The 26,269-nt window shown below is 47.3% G+C and overlaps 1 protein-coding gene across 32 annotated transcripts in view; it reads left to right on the top strand.

The window, feature by feature from the left end:
- The window catches only part of LOC102929380 (C-type lectin domain family 2 member D), a 48,786-nt gene extending 24,331 nt beyond the window's left edge, over nt 1-24,455 (top strand). For 14 of the 32 annotated variants that reach the window (XM_043528998.1, XM_043528999.1, XM_043529009.1 and 11 more), the window contains 9 exons: nt 2,396-2,498; nt 2,606-2,893; nt 13,602-13,676; nt 14,623-14,688; nt 15,424-15,516; nt 17,068-17,252; nt 20,092-20,201; nt 22,184-22,402; nt 22,601-24,455. In XM_043528998.1, the coding sequence (XP_043384933.1) occupies nt 2,396-2,498; nt 2,606-2,893; nt 13,602-13,676; nt 14,623-14,688; nt 15,424-15,516; nt 17,068-17,252; nt 20,092-20,201; nt 22,184-22,346 (1,083 nt within the window). In that variant the 3' untranslated portion in view covers nt 22,347-22,402; nt 22,601-24,455. Of the gene's footprint in view, nt 1-2,395; nt 2,499-2,605; nt 2,894-4,546; nt 5,672-13,601; nt 13,677-14,622; nt 14,689-15,423; nt 15,517-17,067; nt 17,253-20,091; nt 20,202-22,183; nt 22,403-22,600 lie in introns of those variants that run through there. The other 18 variants (XM_043529022.1, XM_043529025.1, XM_043529026.1 and 15 more) reach the window with 9 other exon arrangements.
- The last annotated feature ends 1,814 nt before the right edge of the window (nt 24,456-26,269 follow it).

Raw genomic sequence — 26,269 nt, 5'->3', positions numbered from 1 at the left:
GTCTATCAGGGGTCAGTTGTAGGTCAGGTGCTTTTCATTATTTACATTAATTACCTGGATAATGGAGTGGAGCGTACGCTTATAAACTGGGAGGCTGATACCAAGCTGGGAGGGGTTGCAAGCACTCTGGAGGACAAGATCAGAATTCAGAATGACCTTGATAAATTGGAGAATTGGTCTGAAATCAGCCAGATGAAATTCAGTAAGGACAAGTGCAAAGTGCTACACGTAAGAAGGGGGAAAAAAATAAATGGACGACTATAAACTGGGGAATAACTGGCCAGGTGGTCGTAGTGGGGAAAAGGATCTGGGAGTTCTAGTGGATCAAAAAATTGAATGTGAGACAACAATGTGATGCAGCTTCAAAAAAGGCTTTAATGTCATTCCGGGGTGCATGAACAAGAGTGCCATGTGGAAGACAGAGGAGGTCATTGTCCAGCCCCCTTGGAGCTGATGAGACCTCATCTGGGGTACAGTGCCCAATTCTGGACCTTAAGAAAGATGTGGACAATTTGGAGAGACTTCACAGGAGAGCAACAAAAGTGATAAAAGGTTTAGAAAACCCGACTTATGGGGAAAGGATGAAAGAATTGGACATGTTTAGTCGTGAGAAGAGAAGACTGAGGGGGGGACTTGAAAGCAGCCTTCAAATATGTTAAGGGCTGTTCTAAAGAGGACTGTGATCAATTGTTCTTCATGTCCACTGATGGCAGGACAAGAAGTAATGGGCTGAATCTTCAGCAAGGGAGACTTAGGTTAGATATTAGGGAAAAATAGAACTCTAAGGGGAGTTAAGGTCTGGAACAGGCGTCCATGGGAGGTTGTGGAATCCCCATCACTGGAGGTATATAAGACCAGGCTGGACAAACACCTGTCAGGGACGGTCTAGGTTTACTGGGTCATGGTCAGCGCAGGGGGCTGGACTTGATGACCTGTGAGGTCCCTTCCCATCTGACATTTTTCGGATCCTATGATTTGATGAACTGGTTCTTTGAGGAGCTCAGGGGCAATTTGCCTCCTTGGATTTTTGCTTTTAAGCATTGTCAGTCTGAAATATTTGTTGACTGAAAATGCGGTCAACCCCGGCTCTGCCATTCCACCCTGTCTCAGTAAATGCACACCACGTAACAATGGCTCCAAAGCTAAAAGCCTCCAAGGCCCATTGACGTTAAAGGCTCAGGTTCAATTAAAGGTCTCGCTTCGCCAATCCCACCTGAAAATGTGTGGGAGAAAGGAAACTAGGTCCAGTAAGCGAGAGTGAGGTAAAAATTCTAGCATTTAGGAACTGTGATTGTAACCAAGGTCAAGTCAGCCGCCCCTTCCTCATTAAACCAGCACAAGACTTTCAGCTGAAGTGCCTCAGCTGATCTCCGTTATGTGTCCTCTGGCGTCTCTCACTCACAATCACCCGCTGTTACTTTACTGGTTGTATTCTTACTGTGGGATCTAGAGGCCCTAACTGAGACCAGGAACCCACTGTGCTGGGCACAGAACAGACACACACTCAGAGGCAGGGAGCTTGCAAGTGAAATGCACCAGAAAGAAAGGGGCAGGTGGGGAAACTGAGTCACAGAGCGGGGACTTGTCCAAGGTCACCTAGGAAAGCAGTGGTGTAGCTGCGAACAGAATTGAGCTCTCCTGAGTCCCAGCGTGGTACCCTCGCTACTTAGGGTGACCAGATGTCCCAATTTTATAGGGACAGTCCTGATATTTGGGGCTTTTTCTTCTATAGGTTCCTATTACCCCCCCACCCTCTGTCCTGATTTTTCACACTTGCTGTCTGGTCACCCTATCGCTACTAGACCATCCTGTCCCACAGGAGCCCATGGGTGTTGAACTAGATAGAAACAGGAAGGGGGCATCCTTTCTGCACCAGCCAGAAAGGAGGGGGAGCTGCGAAGGAGGCTGCTCAACCCAAGCCAGGGAGAGGAGGATGGGCCTTGCCTCTGCTTTTAGCACCCCCTTTCTTTAACCCCTGGAGTTCTGACAAGAAGAAGGGACAAGGGGAGATGGGGGGGTGGGGAGGTCAGCACAGGGGTCAGAGCCCAGGCAGTGGGGGTGCAAGGCCTAAAGCCACCGGTGCGTCTCTCTTATTCAGGACTGCTCCAGGGATGTTAATGCAACTTAGAGCAGCCCCAGGGCTACTCTAATTTGCAGCAGCCTTGCAGAGTTATGCTCGCTCCTAGCTCTAGCTGCATCCCCAGCAGGCCTTTATGCTAGGGTCTGTGTAGGAGGGGGGGGTCACAGGGCTTCTGATCAAGTCCAGTGGCATAAGGGGTTCAAGGGGGGTAGGGAGAGAATCCACCATACTGTCATGGCTCCTCGTCCTTCTGGAGGGGTGGTTTATACTTCCCCAAGCTCACGTCTGACTCTCACAATCAAACACCTTCCACAGGACTTGTCTACACAGGGAATGGACTGGAATAGCTCCCATGGGCTAAGCTGTTCCGGGATAGCTCCCCTTGTTCCAGAAGTGGAGGAAGCTGAACCGGAACGAGGTGATCTTATTTTGGAATGAGAGCGCCCACCCTGGGAGTTATTCTAGAATAGCTCTGGCCCTTTAACGTCTCTCTCTATCTTACTCTGGAATCACTTCTTCTCGTAGCCCAGCGCTCAGCTGGAAGCCCAGCAGTGGCTGTCACGTTGATAATGCTTATCTGGGGATCACAGGCTTTTCCCTGTTTGCTGCCTGCAGAGAAAGCCGCTCTAAATAAGCACTGTGGCTGGAGAGGCCATGCTGAGCTGCCTCAGGGAAGTCCCTGGCATGGAGCAGAGATAAGCAGAGCCAACAGAAGGAGGCTGAGGCTGGGGAAAGTCCGACTGCAGAAAACAGTACCTGTTTTCACTCAATCATGGGAACAGCACTCTGAGGCTGAGGTGGTTCCAACAGCAGGTGAAGCCACTAAACCGAGATTCGTTATCTTTCTGAAACACACACTCTCTTTAACACGTACCCGTTCTGGATGCCGGACGCGCTGCGGGGGAGGCTCTCTGGCCTGTGTTACGAATTATACCTGATAGGTCACACACAGTTCGAGTCTAGGCTGAGGCACACAAACAAAGTCCACAACTGCAGAGTTCCCAAAGATACTAAGTTTATTACGCTCGAGCGTGGTGCCCCCCTGCTAGTCAGGAGGGGACCCCGAATGCAGGTTATACAGAGATTATATACCTTTTAGCAAAGCATGTTACCCTCGTGCATCGGAAACCTTAGCCAATAGACAAACCTTCTTCTTATCTCCCACCTATCCCTGCTAGGTACATTCCTCGTGCTAAACTGTTACTTTAACTTCCCACCATGGCCCTGAAGCAATGCATCAGTAACTTTTCTTATTAGGATGGGAGGCCCACATCAAAAGGCCAGGAGGCAGGGAGTTAGGAACAGACAAAGAACAGAAACCTGGAGTCGAAACAGGCCGGAGACGGGGGGGGGAGTTTCCACAGGAATGCAGTATCAAAGGAACACTCCTCCTGGTGCCTGACGTGTTTGCTTTTAGACAATGGTGGGCCCCAAACCAAAATGGAGTCACATATGCTAACTTTTCTTTGACACCTGTGTACTGCCAGATGGTCTTAACGGGCCCTGCTGGCCTTTGAACTGGGGAAAGAAGCCTGATTTTCAGCAGCCCTGATACTCGGCTGTTTCTGCGGATTGGGCCCTTGGAAATGACTGACTGCCGTCCGTGCTGTGGGGTGCGGCGGCTGCTGCAGCCTTGTTCCCTCTCGCCGAGCCGCGTGTTCGTTCAGTGTGGTGTGGTAAGGCCCTGGGCTCGGTTCAGTGGCAAAGACACTCGGCCAAACCACGGCGCTAGCGTCCCGTAGGAGCCACAAGGACACTAACCCGTGTGTCCCCGTGTCCATGGGACCTGCTCCGTCAGCGCACCAGGGTCCTGTCCCCTAGATCAGCATAAAGTCACCCCTCCTCTGGCGTCTGCTTTCTAGGCATTGATACAAACAAGTGATGTATGACGCCCCAGACGTTGCTAGTTACCACCCTTGTCCTTGTACCTTCCAGTTCCACCAAAACATCCTTTATCTGTTGTTCTGTCCTCCCCTCCTTGTCGTCCGAGGGGTCGGCGTGTTCCTGCACCATCTCTTGGGAATGTGCTGACGTAGTCTCTTGAGAGAGCTGTGTGTTTTTTGTCTCTGGTCAGGATACGCTTGCTTGGTGTTAGCTAAAACTTATCTTGCCAAGGTCAGGCCTGCTTTGGTTCACACTGTTCGTTATGCCAAGGGCTCCAGCCAGGCCCATGCTAATCAGAACAGAAAACCACAGCAATGCTGTAGTCTAGTGCCTGGAGCAGCAGAGTGGGCGACAGAAGATCTGGGTTCTAATCCTGGTTCTGCCACTAAACTGTGGTGTGACTCTGAGCAAGTCCCCTCTCTGCACTACTTCCCCTCCCGCCCTTTGTCTGTTTAGATTGGAAGCTCTTTGGGTCAGGGACTGTGTCTGCACAAATGGGCAGGGACTGTCTCTCCCTGTGTGTCTGTGCAGCGCCCAGCACAACGGGGCCCTGATCTCAGGTGGGGCAGGGACTGTCTCTCGCTGTGTGTCTGTGCAGCGCCCAGCACAACGGGGCCCTGATCTCAGCTGGGGCAGGGACTGTCTCTCGCTGTGTGTCTGGGCAGCACCCTGCACAACGGGGCTCCAGTCTTGGTTGATGTCCCATGCCACTTCTGCAAGAGAAGTAGCTAATAATATTAACCGTAGGTCCATTGGCACCAAGTACATGGGAGATTCTCAGAAGCTACGGCGATGAGATAGAACCTGTAGAACTAAGGGCTGGAATGAGGGAGACAGTCAAGAGCCATCTGCATTCCCAGGTGTCTGTGCCAAGTCTCGCTTGCCCTTCCCAGCAGCCTGCACCACTGAAGCCAAGGTGGAAAGGAAATGCCGCGTGTCCCCTGAGCTAAAGGCCTGGTGCCAGAGGGGGTCACATTCTTTAATGCCTTAAAAGTAGCCATCTGGTTGTTGTAAGTGAAGGTTGGGAATTTGGTGGCCCAGAGTCCAGTGGCTGGAGCAGGAGAATCTGCAGTTCTGGGGATGGGGACTGATAACTCAGCAGCGCTGGCCCATTGCTCTTACTTACTAAACACTTGTGTGGGGAGCCCTGTGCACCCCATTACATTAAGGGCCCCTTTATCAGCCAGGAGATCTCTCTGATCAGCGGAGTGTGTCCTGAACCCCACTAAACTGTTTGTTAACATAAAGACTTTCCTCGTTGTCTATGAGCTGGGTTTGAAGTGGGGACAGTTAGCACCGCAACGTAGAACGTGAGGTGGCAGCAGTAGTAGGCTGTTATCCGCTGTGCGACTGGACCAGTAGAGGGGTACGAGAGTCTCCCTTTGCAATGCATTACACTGAATGTATTGAAAAAACAGGTTATTATCTCAGCCTGGGGGAGCAGGGGTGATAATGAACAAGCAATTCAACCCATGGCAAAAATCGTGAACGCGAGCCGTGAACATGTAAATGGGAGCAGAGGAAGGTGGGTGATTTAACCTCTGTGTATGGCACTGGTGAGGCTGATACTGGACAAGTGGTTCCACTTCTTGTGCCCACGTTTTAAAAAGGATGTTGAAAAATCGGAGAGGGGCGGAGAAGAGCCACGAACATGATTGCCGGCTGGAGAAAAGGCCCCACAGTGAGAGATTTAAGGAGCTCCGTCTGGTTAGTTTCTTAAACGGAAGATTGAGAGGTGACTTGGACCTGCCCTGGGAGGAAATACCGGGTGCTAAATGGCTCTTTAAACTAACAGAGTCAGGCAGGACAAGGCCCAATGGCTGCAAGCTGAAGCCAGACAAATTCAAATGAGAAATAACGCCCAGGTTTTCTAACCGTGAGAGCGTTTAACCCTGGGACCAAATTCCCTAGGGAAGCGCTGGATTCTCCTCTTCTTAATGTCTTTGGGCTAGTGCTGTCAAGCGATTACCAAAAAAAAAAAAAAAGTAATTGTGATTAATCGCGCTGTCAATAACAGAATACTATTTATTTAAATATTTTTGAATGTTTTCTACATTTTCAAATATATTGATTTCAAGTACAACACAGAATACGAAGTGTACAGTGCTCACCTTATATTTATTTTTGATTACAAATATTTGCACTGTAAAAAAACTAAAGAAATAGTATTTTTCAGTTCACCCAATACAAGTACTATAGTACAATCTATTTGTCATGAAAGTTGAACTGTACAAATGTAGAATTACGTACAAAAAATATCTGCATTCAAAAATAAAACAGTGTAAAACTTTAGAGCCCGCGAGTCCACTCAGTCCCACTTCTTGTTCAGCCAGTCACTCAGACAAACAAGTTTGGTTGCAGTTTGCAGAAGATAATCAGAACTGGAAGGGACCGCGAGAGGTCGTCTAGTCCAGTCCCCTGCACTCATGGCAGGACTGCGTATTATCTAGACCATCCCTGTCAGGTGTTTGTCTGACCTGCTCTTAAAAATATGCAATAATGGAGATTCCACAACCTCCCTAGGCAATTTATTCCAGTGCTTAACCACCCTGACAGTTAGGAAGTTTTTCCTAATGTACAACCTAAAAGGCCCTTGCTGCAATTTAAGCCCATTGCTTCTTCATAGAATCATAGACTATCAGGGTTGGAAGAGACCTCAGGAGGTCATCTAGTCCAACCCCCTGCTCAAAGCAGGACCAATCCCCAACTAAATCATCCCAGCCAGGGCTTTGTCAAGCCTGACCTTGAAAACCTCAAAGGAAGGAGATTCCACCACCTCCCTAGGGAACGCATTCCAGTGCTTCACCACCCTCCTGGTGAAAAAGTTTTTCCTAATATCCAACCTAAACCTCCCCCGCTGCAACTTGAGACCATTACTCCTTGTTCTGTCATCTGCTACCACTGAGAACAGTCTAGATCCATCCTCTTTGGAACCCCCTTTCAGGTAGTTGAAAGCAGCTATCAAATCTGCCCCTCATTCTTCTCTTCTGCAGACTAAACAATCCCAGTTCCTTCAGCCTCTCCTGATAAGTCATGTGTTCCAGTCCCCTAATCATTTTTGTTGCCCTCCGCTGGACGCTTTCCAATTTTTCCACATCCTTCTTGTAGTGCAGGGATCCAAAACTGGACACAGTACTCCAGATGAGGTGCATTGGATTAGTCCGTCCTAAGTGCAGGACTCTGCACTTGTCCTTGTTGAACCTCATCAGATTTCTTTTGGCCCAATCCTCCAATTTGTCTAGGTCCCTCTGTATCCTATCCCTACCCTCCAGCGTATCTACCTCTCCTCCCAGTTTAGTGTCATCTACAAACTTGCTGAGGGTGCAGTCCACGCCATCATTACACTGTTGACTCTTGTCCTATCTTCAGAGGTTAAGCAGAACAATTTTTCTCGCTCCTCCTTGTAACAACCTTTTATGTACTTGAAAACTGTTATCATGTCCTCTCTCAGTCTTCTCTTCTCCAGACTAAACAAACCCAATTTTTTTCAGTCTTCCCTCATAGGTCATATTTTCTAGAACTTTAATCATTTTTATTGCTCTTCTCTGGACATTCTCCAATTTGTCCACATCTCTCCTGAAATGTGGCACCCAGAACTGGACGCAATACTCCAGTTGAGGCCTAATCAGCACAGAGTAGAGTGGAAGAATTACTTCTCTTGTCTCGCTTACAACACTCCTGCTAATACATCCCAGAATGATATATTTGCTTATTTTGCAAAAACATTACACTGTTGACTCATATTTAGCTTGTGATCCACTATGACCCCCAGATCCCTTTCCGCAGTACTCCTTTCTAGGCAGTTGTGATGTTGCATGCTATATGATTTTATGAAAATATGGTAATGAGTGTGAATATAATGTAACTGGAATATGCTTCATGCAAAAGCTCTCTTGTAAGGTATCATTACAAAGCTTATAATCTACTGAGTGTGGTCATCCTGTTTGTATGTATGTATCATTCTTGTATCCAAAACTAGAAATATGAAATATAACTTGGAGGCCCTATTGTAATTTTTCAAAGTGTGGGCCATTAATGGTGGTTTTGGAATCTTGATGGCTCCCATCAACCAGGACAATTGACTGTGGATGGCTCTGTTGGCTTGCAGGCCTTCCTGTGAATCAGGCCGGGAGGAATGAAAGCTTGGGGTCTTACAGTGACCTGTGATCATGTCACCTGAACTGGAATCCATCTTTAACCTGGTGCTTTTCCATTTAGACGAGGGGTGGGTTATTTGCTCCATTATCTTTCCGGGTACAGAAGTTTAAGCTGACTGGTCTGTAATTCCCCAGGTTGTCCTTATGTAAGGGGACTGTTGCCCCCTTACTAACATTCAGTGGGGGTCTTTTGGTTGCTAGCTCCCAGTACTGAAAGGGGAAGGGTGTATGGGAAACCAGGACCCTGAGACTGATAGTCCCCAGGAACAATGGGGAGAGGCCAATGCTCCTGGTCAGCCTGAATGACAGGGCGGGCAGGCTAGTCAGGGAGTCAAGAGGCCAGGGAGGTCCCCTCCTCCATGTGAGCTGGATTTGCCTGGGTCAGACAGACTGGGGCCGAGCTAAGGAGAAAGCAGGAGCCCAAGCTGAGCTAGGGAGCAGAGCTGGGCCAGATCCAGAGGGACCAGAGAAGCAGCCCAGAGAGAGCAGACCCTGTCCTGGGAGCAGAGCTGCAGCCCCAAAGCCAGAGGCACAGCCCAGAGAGAGCAGACTTGCCCTGGGAGCAGAGCTGCAGCAACCAGAGCCAGAGGGGCCAGAAAAGCAGCCCAGGATGCAGGTCCATGCTGGGAGCAGAGTCACAGAAGCAGCCTGCAGAGCAGACCTGTCCTGGGAGCAGAGCTGCAGCAACCAGAGCCAGAGATGCCAAAGAAGCAGCCCAGGGAGCTGGAGGCAGAGCAGCGAGACCGAGTGGTGGAGCTGGGGTGGAGCAGTCCGGAGCTGGGCGCGGTGAGCAGCTGGGGAGGGCGAGGGGGACCCTGGGCATCAGGCCCAGCACAGGGAGACGTCTCAGCCAAGGGGCTCTGCAGGCCGGGCTTGGATCGTAACCCCGACAGGGCGGGGGCGACAATGGGCAGAAGGGTCCTGCCACTTAGAGCCTGAGAGCGTGTGGCCATCACCAGAGCAAGTGTCCAACCCGCAGCATCCCTGCAGCACGGCCAGGGCCGGAGAAGGGGCCTGGGACTTACAAGGAACAGACTGTGAACTGCCCTGACGTTCCAGAGACGCTGTTTGTGATGTTCCCTGCCACAGAGCGGGGTGATGTGTTTCCTTTAACCTTTCCCATTTTTCCTTATTCTTTTTAAAATTAATGGTTGATTAAATAATTTGCATTTGCTTTAACTTGTACGTAATGGTCAGTGGATCAGAGAAGTGCCCAGTGCAGAGAGAGTACCCCGGAGTGGGGACACCCTAGCCCCTGTCCTAGGTGACCACAGCAGGGTTGGGGGTCGAGCCCCCCAGGAATCCTGGGCCCAGCCTTGTTGGGGTGACGAGGACTCTGCCAGACAGGAGAGTGGAAGGGGAGCCCTCAAGGGCAGGGAGGCCACTGGGTAAAGGAAGTAGGAGCGAGGACTCAGATCCTTTCGCTAGCCCACTTCACCGGGGTCGTGCAGAAGCCAGGAAAGTTCCCCACAATAGCGGGACTATTCCCCCGCTTACACTTATTTCCCTTTTTATAGATGGGCACTGTATTTGCCCTTTTCCACTCTTCTGGAATGTCTCTCGTCTTCCATGACTTTTCAGAAATAATAGCTAATGGCTCAGAAAGCTCCTCCGTCGGCTCCTGGAGTATTCTAGGATGCATTTCAGCAGGCCCTGGTGACTCGAAGACATGCTGCCCGCTTCTTGTTTACAATGTCACCTGAAAGTGAGAACAGGCGTTCGCATGGCACGGTTGTAGCTGCTGTCGCAAGATATTTACGTGTCAGATGGGCTAAAGATTCATATGTCCCTTCATGCTTCGACCACCCTGATGACGGGTTCTGCTTGATAACGATCCAAAGCAGAGCAGACTGACACGTCCTCATCTGAGTCAGATGCCAGCCCCAGAAGGTTGATTTTCTTTTTTGATCGTTCAGGTTCTGTGGTTTCCGCTTCTGAGTGTTGCTCTTTTAAGACTTCTGAAAGAGAGCTCCTTAAACTTTGGGTCGAGTGCTGTAGCTCTCTTTAGAAATCTCACATTGGTATGGTTTTTGCATTTTGTCAAACCTGCAGTGAAAGTGTTCTTAACATGACCACGTGCTGGGTCGTCATCCGAGACTGCTAGAGCTTGAAATATAGGGGAGAATGCAGGTAAAACAGAGCAGGAGACCTACAATTCTCCCCCAAGGAGTTGAGTCACAAATTTAATTAACACATTATTTTTTTAACGAGCGTCATCAGCATGGAAGCATGTGCTCTGGAATGGAGGCCGAAGCATGAAGGGGCATATGAATGTTTAGCATATCTGGCACGTAAATACCTTGCAAGGCCAGCTACAAAAGTGCCATGCGAATACCTGTTATCAGTTTCATCACAAATAAGAAGCAGGCAGCAGAAAAGGACCTGGGGATTACAGTGGATGAGAAGCTGGATAGGAGTCAGCGGTGTGCCCTCGTTGCCAAGAAAGCTAACGGCATTTTGGGCTGTATTAGTAGGAACATTGCCAGCGGATCGAGGGAAGTGATTATTCCCCTCTATTCGGCACTGGTGAGGCCACATCTGGAGTATTGGATCAAGTTTGTGCCCCCCACTACAGAAAGGATGTGAACAAATTGGAGAGTCCAGCGGAGGGCAATGAAAATGATTAGGGGGCTGGAACACATGACTTATGAGGAGAGGCTGAGGGAACTGGAATTGTTTAGTCTGCAGAAGAGAGGAGTGAGGGGGGATTTGATAGCTGCTTTCAACTACCTGAAGGGGGGGTTCCAAAAGGAATGGAGCGAGGCTGTTCTCTGTGCTGGCAGATGACAGAACAAGGAGCAATGGTCTCAAGTTGCAGTGGGGGAGGTCTAGGTTGGATATTAGGAAACACTATTTCACTAGTTTCAGAGTAACAGCCATGTTAGTCTGTATTCGCAAAAAGAAAAGGAGGACTTGTGGCACCTTAGAGACTAACCAATTTATTTGAGCATAAGCTTTCGTGAGCTACAGCTCACTTCATCATAGAATCATAGAATATCAGGGTTGGAAGGGACCTCAGGAGGTCATCTAGTCCAACCCCCTGCTCAAAGCAGGACGAATCCCCAACTAAATCATCCCAGCCAGGGCTTTCAATGTTTGTTTATTGATTCTAGAAATTTAGGTTAGTATTTCTTGGATTTCAAGACATTTTAATTTAAAAAAAAACCACATATGTGCTAAAACAGTTCTTAGCAGATCTAATATTGTAACCTTATTTGTATTTTATCTGGAAAGTGTATTTATTTATCAGGAACCATGAGTCTTGGACAGTAGTCTACAGGGCCCCTACAAGCTAGGCAATTCCAACCTGCCACAGTGACCGGCTGCCAGAACAGCAGCTGAATTCTGACAGAGGACTCCAGTCCTGGAATCTGATTGGTGGAACATTAGGGGATCCTGATTGGTCCCCAGCTTCTATTTAACCCAAGCACAGGAACAGGAAGTTGTCCATGCAGATTAGGACTGCAGACCCCGCAACCTGGTCCTCCTCATCTCCTAGTAACCTCACCCTGCCTGACATCTGAGTCTGGGTTTTGCCCTCTGGCCTGTCTTGGACTATGATTTCCTGGTATCTGACCCAGTCTGATTTCTGCTCTCACCACTAGGTCAGACCACCCATGCCCAGTCATGACACTATTATTTGGCTACATTATCTGTTCAGGTTTCTTCTCCTAATAGTTCACAGTCGTACACTAGATTATACATATAAAACTTTTACAACCTCAAATCCAAATAGAACAACGAAAGCGTAATCCATTTTTACATTAATATGGAACAGTTTCTTAAGGCAAATACATAGCTAATTTTACATCTCAAACTGGAGCATATAAAGTCCATAGGGACGCCTGTTGTACCTTTATTGATCATCATCTAGACACCCTTTTTGGGATTAGATCCTCCTTTCCCACCAGTTTTTCAAGTGCACCCAGACTTCCTCTTTTCCTTCTCACATCAGAATTTACAATCTCCACAGGGAAGCACCATAGACTGCAATGCCTACTTTCAAGATCATGGAAATTACAATGTCTGTGGGTTTCCATGTTAAGTTCCTAAATACTGCATGGTAGCATGAAGAACCTATAATGTTCACAGGAAAAAACCCTACAAAAACAAAACTTTAAATAACTAAAGATTTATTAATTCCAAACAGTAAAGCTAGACCTACGTACAAGCGACGATAAATATGTAAAAAGTATTTAGCCCAAGCTACTTTTGAATTATGAGCAGTTAAAGTTAGACCTATTTTAAAAATGTGAAAAACAAATAATGTTTCAAAGACTCATAACTTACAAATGGCTTATTCAACTATCCTCAAAGTTTCTCCAAAAATTCTCAACAGACCTATGACTTACTATACAAAATTTCAGGCTGAAAAAAGTTTTTCTTAATATTTTATGGTTTAGTTCTCCACTGCATTACACCAGTTTTATGCCAGAGTAACTTAATTGAGTAGCTCCTGGGTAAAACTGGTATAATGCAGTGGAGATTCAATCTAGCCCCAATATAGGATAGTGGTTGTAAAAACTGAGGTTAAAATGGAAAATATTTTACAACTTTAACAATGGTATCCTTACTGTAGCCCCATAGTATTTTAAACCCCCCACAGAAAGACTAGCCATCCAGAAACAATGTACAGGAAACAGCACAAGATATTTTTAGAAAACATTTTAATACTGACAATTTAATTATTACAGCACATCGGGAGCTAGTACTCCTTTTCTTTTTACTATTTCACTAGGAGGTCTCGTCCAACCCTAATCTTCTATGATTACCTCCCATAAATGTAAACAAACTTGTTTGTCTTAGCGATTGGATGAACAATAAGGAGGACTTTGAAGCTCTAAAGTTTGACGTTGTTTTATTTTTGAGTGCGGTTATGTAACAAAATATAATCTACATTTGCAAGTTACACTTTCACGATAAAGAGATTGCATTACAGTACTTGCATGAGGTGAATTGAAAAATACCATTTCTTTTGTTTATCATTTTTACAGTGCAATTATTTGTAACCAAAAATAATAATATAAAGTGAGCACTGTACCCTTTGTATTCTGCGTTGTAATAGAAATCAATATATTTGCAAATGTAGAAAAACATCCAAAATATTGAATAAATTTCAATTGGTATTCTGTTGTTGAACAGCGGAATTAATTGCGATTAAGTTTTTTAATCGTGATTAAGTTGTTTTTTTTAAATTAATCGTGTGAGTTAACTGCGACTGATCGACAGCCCTATTTCAGGCCTTAAAATCTCTGAAGGAGGGGTGGGGACTGTTTGGGTATTTGAGGATATTAAGGCCGGTGGAAGCCACGACCGTGGGTCTCACGTGGTGACGGATGCACTGAAAACACCTAGGTGGACACAGGGAGAGGTTGGACCGGGCATTGTCTGTTGCATTTGGCACATTCTGACGGCTTTAAAGGAGAAGTGCATAATTAAAATAACCACCCTGAGTGACCGTCTCTGTTCCTTCCTGGTAGGTGGAGACACAGCAGTCTCGGTGCTGATTGTCCAGAAAATGGCCGAAGAGAGCCCCGAAGTGACAAGCGATACCAGTAAATAAGAAATACTTTGGTCTTAATTAAAAGGGAGCTTGTGGTGTGATTGGCAGAGGGACAAAAATATGGTGGCTGGGTTACCTCCTCATTTTTATGAGGGATAAAGACAGGATACAAGGAGTTTTTGTTGCTCTTTGGTTCATGCTTGTTTTTTATGTTGGCAATTTGGGTCTTTTCCACCCTGAAGGACTCTGGCCAACAGGGGATCTGGTGTAGTGAAAGGCTTGAAATCTGGAATACTGTGTGCGCCCCATCTCGGAAAGGATATTGTAGACTAGAGGGGTTCAGAGAGAGGTGACGAGAAGGATCAAGGGCCTGGGAAACCTCTCCTGTGACGAGAGCTTGAAAAGACTGAGGTTGTTACCTTGGAGAGGAGACGGGTACAAGGGACAGGATAACGGATGGGCTAGAGAAGGTAGATCCATGTCTAGCACAAGCACAAAGGGATGGAACGGAAAGGTGGGAACTTCAAAACGGATCAGAGGAAACAATTTTTCATGCACTGGGTAATTAGGTGGTGGAACTCACTGCGAGGTGACATCAACCGATGATGTTAAGGCCAAGAACTTAGCAAAAATTCCAAGAGGGATTGGACATTTCTATGGAGAACAGGAAGAGCCCGAGTTGTTATAATGCTAACAAAAATGTTGGCAGAGATATTATCCTCTTACCAGCCACTAGAGGGGGACATGGCACACAATTTGTCAAATGCATTACCATGCTCTCTGATCTTCTTGGAGCCCCTCAATCAGGCTAAGGCTGGGCTGTGTGGGGTGAGGCTAGCAAGATCTGGGGACTGCCAGTCACTCTGGGATGCACGAGGGGAGGGGAAGCAGTGATGGATACATTCAAAAGGCCTGGACTTCATACACAGCACTGGGCCCTGCGTGGAGGGGACTGTATGATCTGACCTTAAATGACAGTTTCTTTTGCTTTCTGGTAGGTAGAGGAGTGAATGTCTCAATGCTGCAGGGTCACGGACCAGTGGCAGAAAGGAGAAGAGATGTAGGTAAAAAATTATATTATTTATTAGGTATAATACGGTAACACCTAGAGACAGCAGCTGAGCCCCATTGTGCGTTGCACAGACCCACAGGGGGAAAGAGTCCCTGCCCCAGCTGAGATCAGGGCCCCGTTGTGCCAGGCGCTGGGTAAATAACACTTCTCTATTCACTTGTTCCACACCGTTCATGGTTTTATAGACTTCTATCCTATCTAGGGAGGTGGTGGAATCTCCTTCCTTAGTTATTTTTAAGGTCAGGCTTGACCAAGCCCTGGCTGGGATGATTTAGATGGGGATTGGTCCTGCTTTGAGCAGGGGGTTGGACTAGATGACCTCCTGAGGTCCCTTCCAACCCTGATATTCTATGATTCTATGATCCCACGCCCCCTTGGTCATCTCTTTTCTAAGCTGAACAGCCCTAATCTTTGTAGTCTCTCCTTGTACGGTTTCAGAGTAGCAGCCGTGTTAGTCTGTACCCGCAAAAACAACAGGAGGACTTGTGGCACCTGAGAGACGAACACATTTATTTGAGCATCACCTTTCGTGGGCTACAGCCCACTTCATCTCCTTGTATGGAAGCTGTTCCACGCCCTTGATCGTCGTCAGCTAGATTTATCCACTCACGGAAGCACTTAGCAAAACAGGACCGTTTTCACACACCGGCAGCATGTGCTGTTGATATGTTTGCTGCCTGCCTTCATCTGCTTTCGTGTCTTTTCATTTATTTTTTTTATTTTGCAGATTTCAGCCTGAAATGCATTAAAGATAAACGGATTCCAATTACCGTTACTGTCGTCATCACAGCTTTGATCATCGTCATAATTGCGCTGGCGGGTGAGTGAAGGGTCATTCCTAACCCTGCCGATTCTCATTCCCTTGTCACGTATTCTTCATTCACTGCTTGTCCGAGCCCCAAGGTCACGGGGCCCACTTGCGTTTCCCACCCTGTCGTTGCCCTGGTCTGACGCCTCCATGGAAGCACATTCCCCTTTTCAGAGGGGAAATCTCTCTCCAGACCCTTTTCCCCCAAAGAGGAAGGGCCTAGATTCCCGGCACCCGCAACCCCACCCAGAGCCATCAGGAATGGCAATTGCTGAGCGCCTCTGGGAAAATCAAGCTCTGGGCAGCACACAGCTCCATAGAACCCCCCCACGGACGATGAGAGTAGGCCCTCAGTTTTTGTGGCTGCTTCACTCGCCTGCATGGAAAGCCTCAGCGAGCATGTGTGACAGGCCGGCCTTTGGGCCCAGCCACAGAGAACATGAGTTATTATAGCCCTGCCTAGGGGCTCTCGGCTCCCACATTACGGGTCTCGCTCTTAGCTGTGAAGGGCCCCGGTTCTAGCCCTGGTGTGGCAGCCATCACATGTGTGCACTGAGGAGGGTACGTCAAGGGGGAGTCCATGAAATGCACCCACCCTTCCCATTTTTCACCCCTTGCCTGACAGAATGGGTCCACCCCTGACGGTGCCGGAAGTTAAGATGGCGGACGGGCCCATTTGGATGCAAGGGTACAGTGTGTCATGATGCCATCGTAGCTCCACCCAGTCCTCCACAGCCACCCCATGCAAATGGCAGCCGTACATACAGGATGGGGGGCTCTGTCCGGGGAAGCGGGGACTTTGACAAAGGTCTGGGGGTCATGAGGGATAATCAGCTGAACATGAGCTCCCGGTGGGTCAGAGGAGCTAATGTAACCCTGGGATGTATAACCAGGGGAATCTCGAGTAGGAGAAGACGGGTTATTTTACCTCTGGATTTGGCCCTGGTGCGACCGCTGCTGGAATCCTGTGTCCAGTTCTGGTGCCCACAATTCAAGAAGGATGTTGATAAATTGGAGAAGGGTCAGAGTTGAGCCACAAGAAGGATTAAAACCTGCTTTATAGTGATAGACTCAAAGAGCTCCATCTATTTCCAGGAGAAGGTTAAAGGGTGACTTGATCCCAGGCTATAAATACCTACTTGGGGAACAAATATTTAACAATGGGCTCTTCAGTCTACACGATCTAATGGCTGGAAGTTGAAGCTGGACAAATTCAGACTGGGAATAAGGCATCAGTTGTTAACAGAGAGCGTTATTCCCCCTCGGAACGATTTACCAAGGGGCGCGGTGGATTCTCCATCACTGACAGTTTTTAAACCACAGTGGGACGTTGCTGTAAGAGCTCTGCTCGAGGGATTATTCTGGGGGCAGTTCTAAGACCTGTGTGATGCAGGAGGTCAGACAAGAAGATCACAATGGTCCCTTCTGGTCTCGGGATCTATGCAAAACGACAACCCAGGCCTGAGACGTGTGGGTCTTAGTGCTCTCTCTGGCCGGGATTCCCACACGGAGACAGACACCAGGGAGAGGTCCATCTCTCACCACTGTGTTACTTATTTTCAGCCAAGAAGACTCCTCCCTGCCCACGCTGCCCGCCCCATGTCACTGCTGCGTGCCCGGACGGCTGGGTTGGATACCAAGGGAACTGCTACTTCTTCTCAGAGACTGAAGGGAACTGGAGCACGAGCCAGAGCCACTGCTCTTCCCTCAACGCCTCCCTGGCTTCGATTGAGTCCCTGACGGAGCTGGTAAGGAAGAGACACGCACCTTCATAACCACAGCTAGGGACATGCCAGAGCCTGGCGCCCCCTGAAGGCCTAAGGCAGCTTCTAGACACAAGGAACTGAATCTCCTGCGGTTGTAAAATGCAAATTCAGGGACAGGATTTGACTTTTTTTAATAGAAAAAAGTTGACCCCCCCCCCCAATTTTTAATTTCATTTTTAACTTCAAATGTCATTTCAGTTTGGGGGTTGTTTGTTTTGTTTTTTTAACTCCAAAATCTAATTTTTCAAAATTTTGGGTTCCCTTCTTTTTTTTTTTTTTTTTTTGGCCTTTTTCCACATCACTTTATAAATAGAAAAAGGGAGGAAAAGTAAAAAGCGTGGGAAGGAGGTGTGAAAACCTGCCTTTAAAAGAAGTAGAAATAAAAACCTATTTCGAAAACAGGAAACCAGTGCAAATGTTACTCTGAAAAAGAAAGGAATGTTTTCATCTCAGCAGTATATGCCTATATACCTAGATCTACCTAGATCTATATCATTTAAGCAGCAATAAAGACAAGTGCGAAGTACTTCACCTAGGAAGGAAAAACCAAATCCATGGAGACAAAATAGGGAATACCTGGCTAGGCGGTCGTATTGCTGAAAAGGATCTGGGGGTTACAGTGGACCACAAATTAAATATGAATCGACAATGTGATGCAGCTGAGAACGAGGCTAATATCGTCCTGGGGTGCATGACCAGGAGTGTTGTATGTAAGACATGGGAGGTAATTGTCCCTCACTACTTGGCACTGACATAGGCGCCGACTCCGTGGGTGCTCTGGGGCTGGAGCACCCATGGGGAAAAATTGGTGGGTGCTCAGCACCCACCGGCAGCTTCCCCCCACCCCACCCCAGCTCACCTCTGCTTCCACTCCGCCTCCTCCCCTGAGCGCTCCGCTTCTCACCCCTCCTTCCCAGGCTTGCCGTGCCAAACAGCTGTTTCGCGCGGCAAGCTGGGGGGAGGGGAAACAGGGTGCGCTCAGGGAAGGAGGTGGGGATTTGGGGAAGGGGTTGGAATGGGGGCGAGGTTGGGGTGGGGCCAGGGGGGTGCTGGAGAAGGTTGGTGCCTATGGGCACTAGTGAGGTCTCAGCTGGAGTATTGTGTCCAGTTCTGGGTGCCGCACTTTAGGAGAGACATGGACAATTTGGAGAGAGTCCAGAGGAGAGCAACAAAAGTGATGAAAGGTTGACAGAGCCTGACCTTTGGGCAAAGGTTTAAAAGACTGGGCGTGTTTAGTCATGAGAAGAGAAGACTGAGCGGGGACCCGATAACAGTCTTCCAGTATGTTTAGGGCTTTTATAAAGAGGACACTGATTGGTTGTTCTCCGTGTCCACTGAAGGCAGGACAGGAAGCAATGGGCTTAATTTGCATCAAGGGAGATGTAGGTTCGATACTAGGACAAACTTTCTAACTCTCAGGGTAATTAAGCTCTGGGGGTGTTGTAGAATCCCCGTCATTGGAGCTTTTAAAGACCAGGTTGGACAAACACCCCTCAGGGATGGTCTAGGTTTATTTTGTCCTGCCTAAGCACAGGAGGCTGGACTTGATGATCTCTTGAGGTCCCTTCCAGCCCTGCATTTCTGTGATTCCCAAAAGTTGGGAAACTGTAAGAAAAATGGGAGGAAACCCCCCAGTTATGAAATGGGGGTGGGGGGCGGTATTTTGTTTGGTTTTTTTAAATAAATTTTCCTATGGAAAAAATCATTTTGGATAAACCGCTTTGTCCTGTGTAGTTTGACTGGAAGCTCTTTGGGTGAGGTGTTAGGGGGCTTATTCCTTCACCCACTTACTTCCCTGGTCCTTCTCGCATGAACAGAGAGCAACAATACCCAAAGTCCAAAGGTGCAAACAATGCGATGTTTATTGGGGTGAACTTCCAGCAAGCATGATTCCAGTTTCCTTCCTTAGTGTCCCCCTTCCCAGCTCTGACACCACAGAGCCCCACCTTTGTCCCTGCTCCCATTTCCCCCCTTAGCCAAACATGATTCCAATTTCCCCACCTCCATTCCCTGTTCCCATTCCCGCCCCCCTTACTTCCTGATTGACTGCAGACTATATAGTAAAACTTGAGTTCTGCTTAGCTATACCTTAACCAATCATTTTCCTGAAATTTAACTAACCAATTCTAACATATTGTAACACAATTATTTAACCAATTATATCCCACCACCTTAATTAGTTTACACCCAGCAAAATTAATTATACAGCAGAAAGAAATAATCACAGAACCAGACAGAGATTATACAGACAAACAATGGGGAAATGGGGACTACAGTGATAGAACAATACAGCAGTGAGGATTTCACATCCCGGCTATTGATAAGTGAGTTCTTGCCAGACAGGATGCTATCAAACTAAGGTTCCTTTTACATCTTCTAGGCACTTCCCTTTCTCTGGAGGCGATAGGCACTATCAGGACAGGATTGTATTCCTAACAGCCCAATAGCACCTTCTTTCAATGTGACTAGTTTGGAATGTGAGGAGGTGACCGGTCACTTCCCAGCTTATGGCTGTCTCTGTTGCTTAGCCAAAGGCCTTAGCCTAAGAACAGGGCCTCAGACCGTCGCAGTGAGAGAAGGCCCTTACACCGGCAGACAGTGATTTTGATTCTTTCTTTTATACCTCTATAACTAGCTAAGTGATAAGAATACACCTAAATTCTTAGAGTATAGGCCTTTACAGACAGGCCTGAATATTTATATCCTAACATGAGGGACCAGCTTTCTTCGCGTTTACAGCACCTAGCACATGGGGGCCCTGATCCCCATTAAGGTGGCTGTAATACAGATAAGGATATAATGTGTGTGTTCTTATCCACAGAATTTCATGCTGCGCTATAGGGGGATCCCTTACTGCTGGATTGGCCTCCAGAGGGAGCAAGGCCAGGGCCAGCCCTGGAAGTGGACCAACGGTACCATATTCAACAACCTGTGCGTCCTTTTTCCTTATTCGCTTTCTCGGTATTAGGGCGCAGACAAATGCAACAAAACCCTGGGCTGGGTGGAGATTGTGTCGAAAGCAAAATTTCCTGCAGGGAAAGGTCACTTTGGATGAGATTTTTCCATTGCGGAAATTGACTCAAATGTTTATTTTCAGTCAACCCAGAATGAAACACTTTCATTTTGGTTTGCCTGTGGGGCCACTGCAGCACATCATGGGAATTGTAGTTCTGGGTTCTTCTGGTCCCATTTGCCCCGGTCTTTGACCAGACATCGTCTCCCATGATGCACTGCAGTGTCTCACTCATGCATTCTTATGTGGTATTTTGGTGGGAGGAAGACACTGCAGTGCATCATGGGAGATGTAGTCCAGCTGGGAATCGGGATCTATAGGAGAGAACAGGGGTGGAAGAACCAAGAACTACAATTACCATGATGCCAGGCATCAGCCCCCCAGTCTATCTAAAGAAAATGTTTCATTTTGGGTTGACCTAAATCTCTCTCTTTTTTTTTTCTTTTTTTTTTTTGGAGGGGAGGAGAATTTCTGTTCTGTGGGAAATCTAAATATTTTGACTTTTTGTCCCAAAACATGAGAATTTCCCTCAGGATGGAAATTCCGTTTGTCACCCACCTCTGTGCAAATGGGTCCCCCTAAATCATTCACAAGCACATCCCATCATTCATACACAATGACACCCCACCAAGCGGAGTCACTATGGCTATGGGACAGGACAGAAGATGCGGCAGCTCGGTGGGGGAACATCTCGGTAGCCGCGTTAGGGCCTTGCCTAGCCCAGCTGGACTCTGGCTGCCTGGGGCAGAAGGGGAGGCAGAGGAAATGGATGGAAAGTGTGGGGGAGGGCTTGGGAGACCCACGGGGAGAAGATAATGGGGGCGGGGCAGGTGGGGCAGCAAAAGGATATTGGGAGAAAGGAGAAGTTTCTGGAAGAGGCGAGTCTGACAGGGAAAGCGGGAGGACAGGTCCATCCACGGCTATTAACCAAGATGGTCAGGGAAGCAACCCCATGCTCTGGATGTCCCTAGTTCTGTTTGCCAGAAGCTGGGAATGGCCGACAGGGGATGGATCACTTGATAATTGCCCTCTTCTGTTCATTCTGCACCGGCCACTGTTGACAGACAGGATACTGGGCTAGATAGACCATTGGGCTGACCCAGCATGGCCGTTCTTATGAGGTTTGCTTACCCTGAAGTACTGCCTGATTTCCAGTCTAGCTGCACTAATGCGTCCAGTTCTGTTCACCTATATTCAAGAAAGACACACTCAGACTGGAACAGGTGCAGAGAAGTGCAGCTAGGATGCTCGCGGGAATGGAGAGTGTCTCTTATCAGAGGAGACTGAAAGAGCTTGGCTGGTTGAGGCTAGCAAGATGAGAGGGTATCTCATTGCTCTCTGTAAATACCTCGGGAGTAGACACCTGGGAGGGAGAAGAACTACTGAAGCTACAGGACAATGTTGTCACAAGATCACACAGGGATAAACTGGCCAGGAATTAATTTGGGGCTGGAAAGTAGCAGAAGATTTCTGCCCATCAGAAGAGGGAGGTTCTGAAGCAGCCTCACCGTCAGAGCAGTGGGGGAAAACCACCTAACTAGATAGAATACAGAGCCTGCGAAGTCTACGAACAGGACGATATGCCGGTTTTGCCTGCTGGAACGGGGCTGGGACCCAGGAACTCCCTTGCGGGCCTATGTCCCCTCATACACTGGGAAAAACCTGCAAGAAGCTTGACAGCCTCTGTTGCCTGTTCTCTGTGAGCCTGATTTCCAGGTGCTCAGCGTCCACTGTGACATTTACAGCTAGAAGTGACTAGCTCAGGGTTGATTAGTAGCAAACCCTGGTTGAGAACCCAGTTCCCCTGCATCATACACCGCTGGACCACATTGCTTCTCTGTACGTGAGCAGGAATGGAAGCCGGCTGCATCTGATAACCCCACACTGCTTCTCATTGCAGGTTTCCGGTCAGAGGGGAAGGGCAGTGCGCCTACCTGAATGAACATGGGGTCAGCAGCTCCCGATGCTACTCAGAGAGACATTTCATCTGCAAGCAGCCGGACGAGTGCTCTAGAAGGAAGCCAAGCGCCGCAGGAGGGGACACAATGGCTAAGATCACTTAAAGGGCCAATGCGGCCTCTTTAGTGGATGCAGAACTTACACATTCATCATCTCTTGGGGAGCATCCTACCTCTCCAGCCATTGCTCCCTCCAGGTCCCTGCTGAAAAACTCTCTTCACAACGCTCGACTACACTAACTCGACTACACAATAACTCCATTGCCGTGGTACTGCTGGACACAGGCCCTGGAGTTATTTTATAGTCGAGTTAGTGTAGTCGAGTGTTGTAAAGAGAGTTTTTCAGCAGGGACCTGGAGGGAGCAATGGTTGGAGAGGTAGAGGATGCTCTGCAAGAGATGATTTAATATTAAATCTAATATTCCCTTAATACGTGAAGTGGATAAATTATTTAGATTATGAAGAATTTTATTTTAAAAAGAGTATGTTTCTAGCTCGCTTGGTTATCAATATGCCCTGGCAAATCAAAGAGAGCCTGAGTCAGCAGAGAGCTTGAAACAATAACTCAGAAAAATGCCCCATTTAATTAATTGACTCTGGAACCTAGTGATGACACTAACTTCTTTCTTTCTGTTTCCTCTACGCCACTTTTTCTTGGTGAGGGTCGCGGCAGCAGCATGGAGAGTAGGGCGGGCTAGACCTCCCTTTCCTCCATGACAGATTCCAACTCCTCCTGGGGAACTCCCAAGCATTCCCAGGCCAGCTGGGAGATATAATCCCTCCAGCGTGCCTCTGGGCCTCTTCCTAGTGGTACGTGGTCAGTAGAGTTCCAAAAGAAGCCTGCCCGGGGGCATCCCCAGCTGGATCCTCTCAATCCGGAGGTGTAGCAGCTCTACTCCGAGGCGCTCCCGAAGAGCCAAGCCCCTCACCCTGTGTATTAAAAAAAGTCATGATTTTGGGGGGATTTTTGAATGTTTGGGTTTGACAAAATTGGATTAACAAAATCTAAAGGTCATACGTTTTGGTCGCAACTGGAACTAGGTGAAATTTTTTGACCAAACCCTTTTATGTATTTTATTTATTTTGTTTGTTTTATTTATTTAGGCAAAAAATGCAGATCTTGTGTCACCAAAACAATGTGAATTTGTGTCGACCTTTGCCAAATTGATTTGGCAGAAAAACAACCGAAAAATAAAAGCTGAACGTTTCATTTTCCTGGTTTTGAAACCAAACTTTTTGACTGAAAATAGCTTTTTATTTCATGATTTCCTTTAATTTTTGTTTTCAGAAATTTAAACCTTAAAAATCAAAATGAAACTTTTTTCAATTTTTTTTTTAACTTTTCAATGCAACGAGAATTTTGGGGGGGGAAAATCGGTTTTGATTCAATCTGAAACCGAATTTTTGTTTGATTTGTTGGAATTTCCAACAAACTGAAAAAAATCCATTATTTGCCCAGCTCTAGCTGCGACCTCCCCCACCCCTTTCCGTGTTGCTCAGTGAGGGACGGTGGGATCAAGGTTAGATGGGAAGTGGACACTAGGGTGCAAAGAGCTTGTGAACAGCCCTGTACTTCTGGACAGCAGCTGCTACAGGGACACAAAGACCCTGAGTGTAGGATATAGACCCTTACACCTGGGAAAAGGCCGAAGAGACACTGAACCAAAGTCAGGGTAAGAAGTAACCAGTGGATCTTGGAAGCATCACTTGAAGCTGGGACACAGGATGGATCACTTGATAATTGCCTTGTTCTGGTCATTTCCTGGGAAGCACCTGCCACCAGCTGCTGTTGGAAGACAGAGCGCTGGGCTAGATGGACCATTGGCCTGACCCTGTATGGCTGTTCTTATGAACTTTATTTTTTTTAATATGTTTTTGAGTAGATCTGTTTCACAATTTGACAAGAAACATTTTTCTAAGCGTGTTTTCTCCAGGATTTTTTTTTGCAATCCTGAATATTTATTTATTTATTTTAAATTTTTGACAGCAACTGTGAATGGGAGAAACTTAGTCAGCATCTCTCATCATCTGCATTTAATTCATTGCTGTGAGCTAAGATTGTTTGGGTCAGGAGAGCTCCTGAAAGCATTTAGTCACTTCCCCTAGGCTGTGTAAATACCAGGTCTTCTGCAGTTTCCACGATATGCTATGCATCCGATGAAGTGAGCTGTAGCTCACGAAAGCTCATGCTCAAATAAACTGGTTAGTCTCTAAGGTGCCACAAGTACTCCTTTTCTTTTTACGAATACAGACTAACACGGCTGTTACTCTGAAACCTGTAAATACCAGAGTAACCCATAATGACTCCCAGTTAGGAACCAAAATTAGTGGCCAGGTTTTCAATAGATTCATGTAGTTTTAGGCCAGAAGGGACCATTAAATCATCTAGTCTGGCCTCCTGCTTAGCATGGGCCAGAGAACTTCCCCCACTTCCCCCTGTATCAAGCCCAACAACTTGTGTTTGGCTATAGGGGGAGGGATAGCTCAGTGGTTTGAGCGTTGGCCTGCTAAACCCAGGGTTGTGAGTTCAATCCTTGAGGGGGCCATTTAGGGATCTGGGGCAAAAATTGGGGATTGATCCTGCTTTGAGCAGGGGGTTGGACTAGATGACCTCCTGAGGTCCCTTCCAACCCTGATATTCTATGATTCTGTGATAGTCTGTCTTCCAGAAAGGCATCCAGTTGGATATGAAGACCATCAAGAGATAGAAAATCCACAACTTCCCTTGGTAGTTTGTGTCAGTGGTTAGTCTCTTTCTTTGTGAAAAGTGCGTGTCATATTTCTGATTGAAGCATGTCGGCTGACTTATCTTCCAGGCGTGAGTTCTTGTTCTGCCTTTCTCTGCTAGGTTGAGGAGCTAGTTGTTTGCGCTAGTAGTTAGTAGCTAGGAGTTTCTCCCCATGAAGAGACCTACACACTGTAATCAAAGGCCCTTCTTGATCTGCTTTTCAACAGACTAAACAGATCGAGCTCCTTAAGTCTCTCAGTATGAGGCAATTTTGTCCAACCTTTCAGTCATTGTGGAAGCTCTTCTCTGCACCCTGTGTGACTTTTCAACCTTTTTAAAAACATGGACCCCAGAACTGGATTTATGATTCCAGAGTCGGGCTCATCGACACCATATACAATGAGCTGAGCTGTTCTGAAAATGTGCCCTAAGTGTCACAAGGGGAGCTGTCACAATGCTTGAGGGAAACCTGAAGGCCCTTAACTTGGAGCAGAAACTAAAGCGAAAAGCAAACAGAAAACACGAACAGAAAACTGAACGAGTCATAGATTCCAAGGCCATAAGGGACCACTGTGGTCATGTCGTCTGACCTCCTGCATGATACAGGCCAGAAAACTGCCCCAAAATAATTCCCCTCTAAGCTGGGTCTCTCATTTTGGGTTACTCTGGTGTTTAAAATAGACAAGTAAATAAATCTTTGTTTTGGTGAGAGGAAAAATACACCAACCAATCCTACTTCCTCTCACTTCTAAAAACTCTTTTACCCATGTCGGGAGGGAGGGATGGGGAAATATTTTTTTGTAAAAAAGGCATTTTGTGTTTCAAAAAATGTTCTGATGGCAAGTTTTTGATCTGGTCTATTGATCTGTAGATAAATTACATGTTTTGCTTTCCTTCCCCTTCACATAGATTCCCTGCTGTGAATTGCTTACAGTCTCAGGACACAGTGTGCCTTTGGTGTTTGGAAAGTGCCTTATGCAGGGCAGCCTGTATATCGTTGGGCAGGAAATAGTTTTCCCATCCCACAAAAAATTTTGATATTTAAAAAAAAAAAATTCTGTCCCAAATTGGGATGAAACCATTTCACAATTTCCCAAACAGGCCGAGAGCAACCCACTCCCCCAACCGTGGATGCACTCACCTGACAAGTAGGAGATACAAGTAAATCGTTGCTCTGAATGGGACTTGACCGGGGGGTTTTCACATCCCAGGTGAGGGCCCTGGCCCCTGGGCTATTCTCACATAGTCTGGCCTGGCTGTGAGAACTCGTCCCAAGGAAAGTTTCACCAAACCAGCTCTG

The sequence above is a fragment of the Chelonia mydas genome, chromosome 14, assembly GCF_015237465.2.
Source record: "Chelonia mydas isolate rCheMyd1 chromosome 14, rCheMyd1.pri.v2, whole genome shotgun sequence".
Classification (NCBI taxonomy): domain Eukaryota; kingdom Metazoa; phylum Chordata; order Testudines; family Cheloniidae; genus Chelonia; species Chelonia mydas.
The sequence above is the reverse complement of the archived record's forward strand: the minus strand, read 5'-3'. Positions and strand labels throughout refer to the sequence as shown.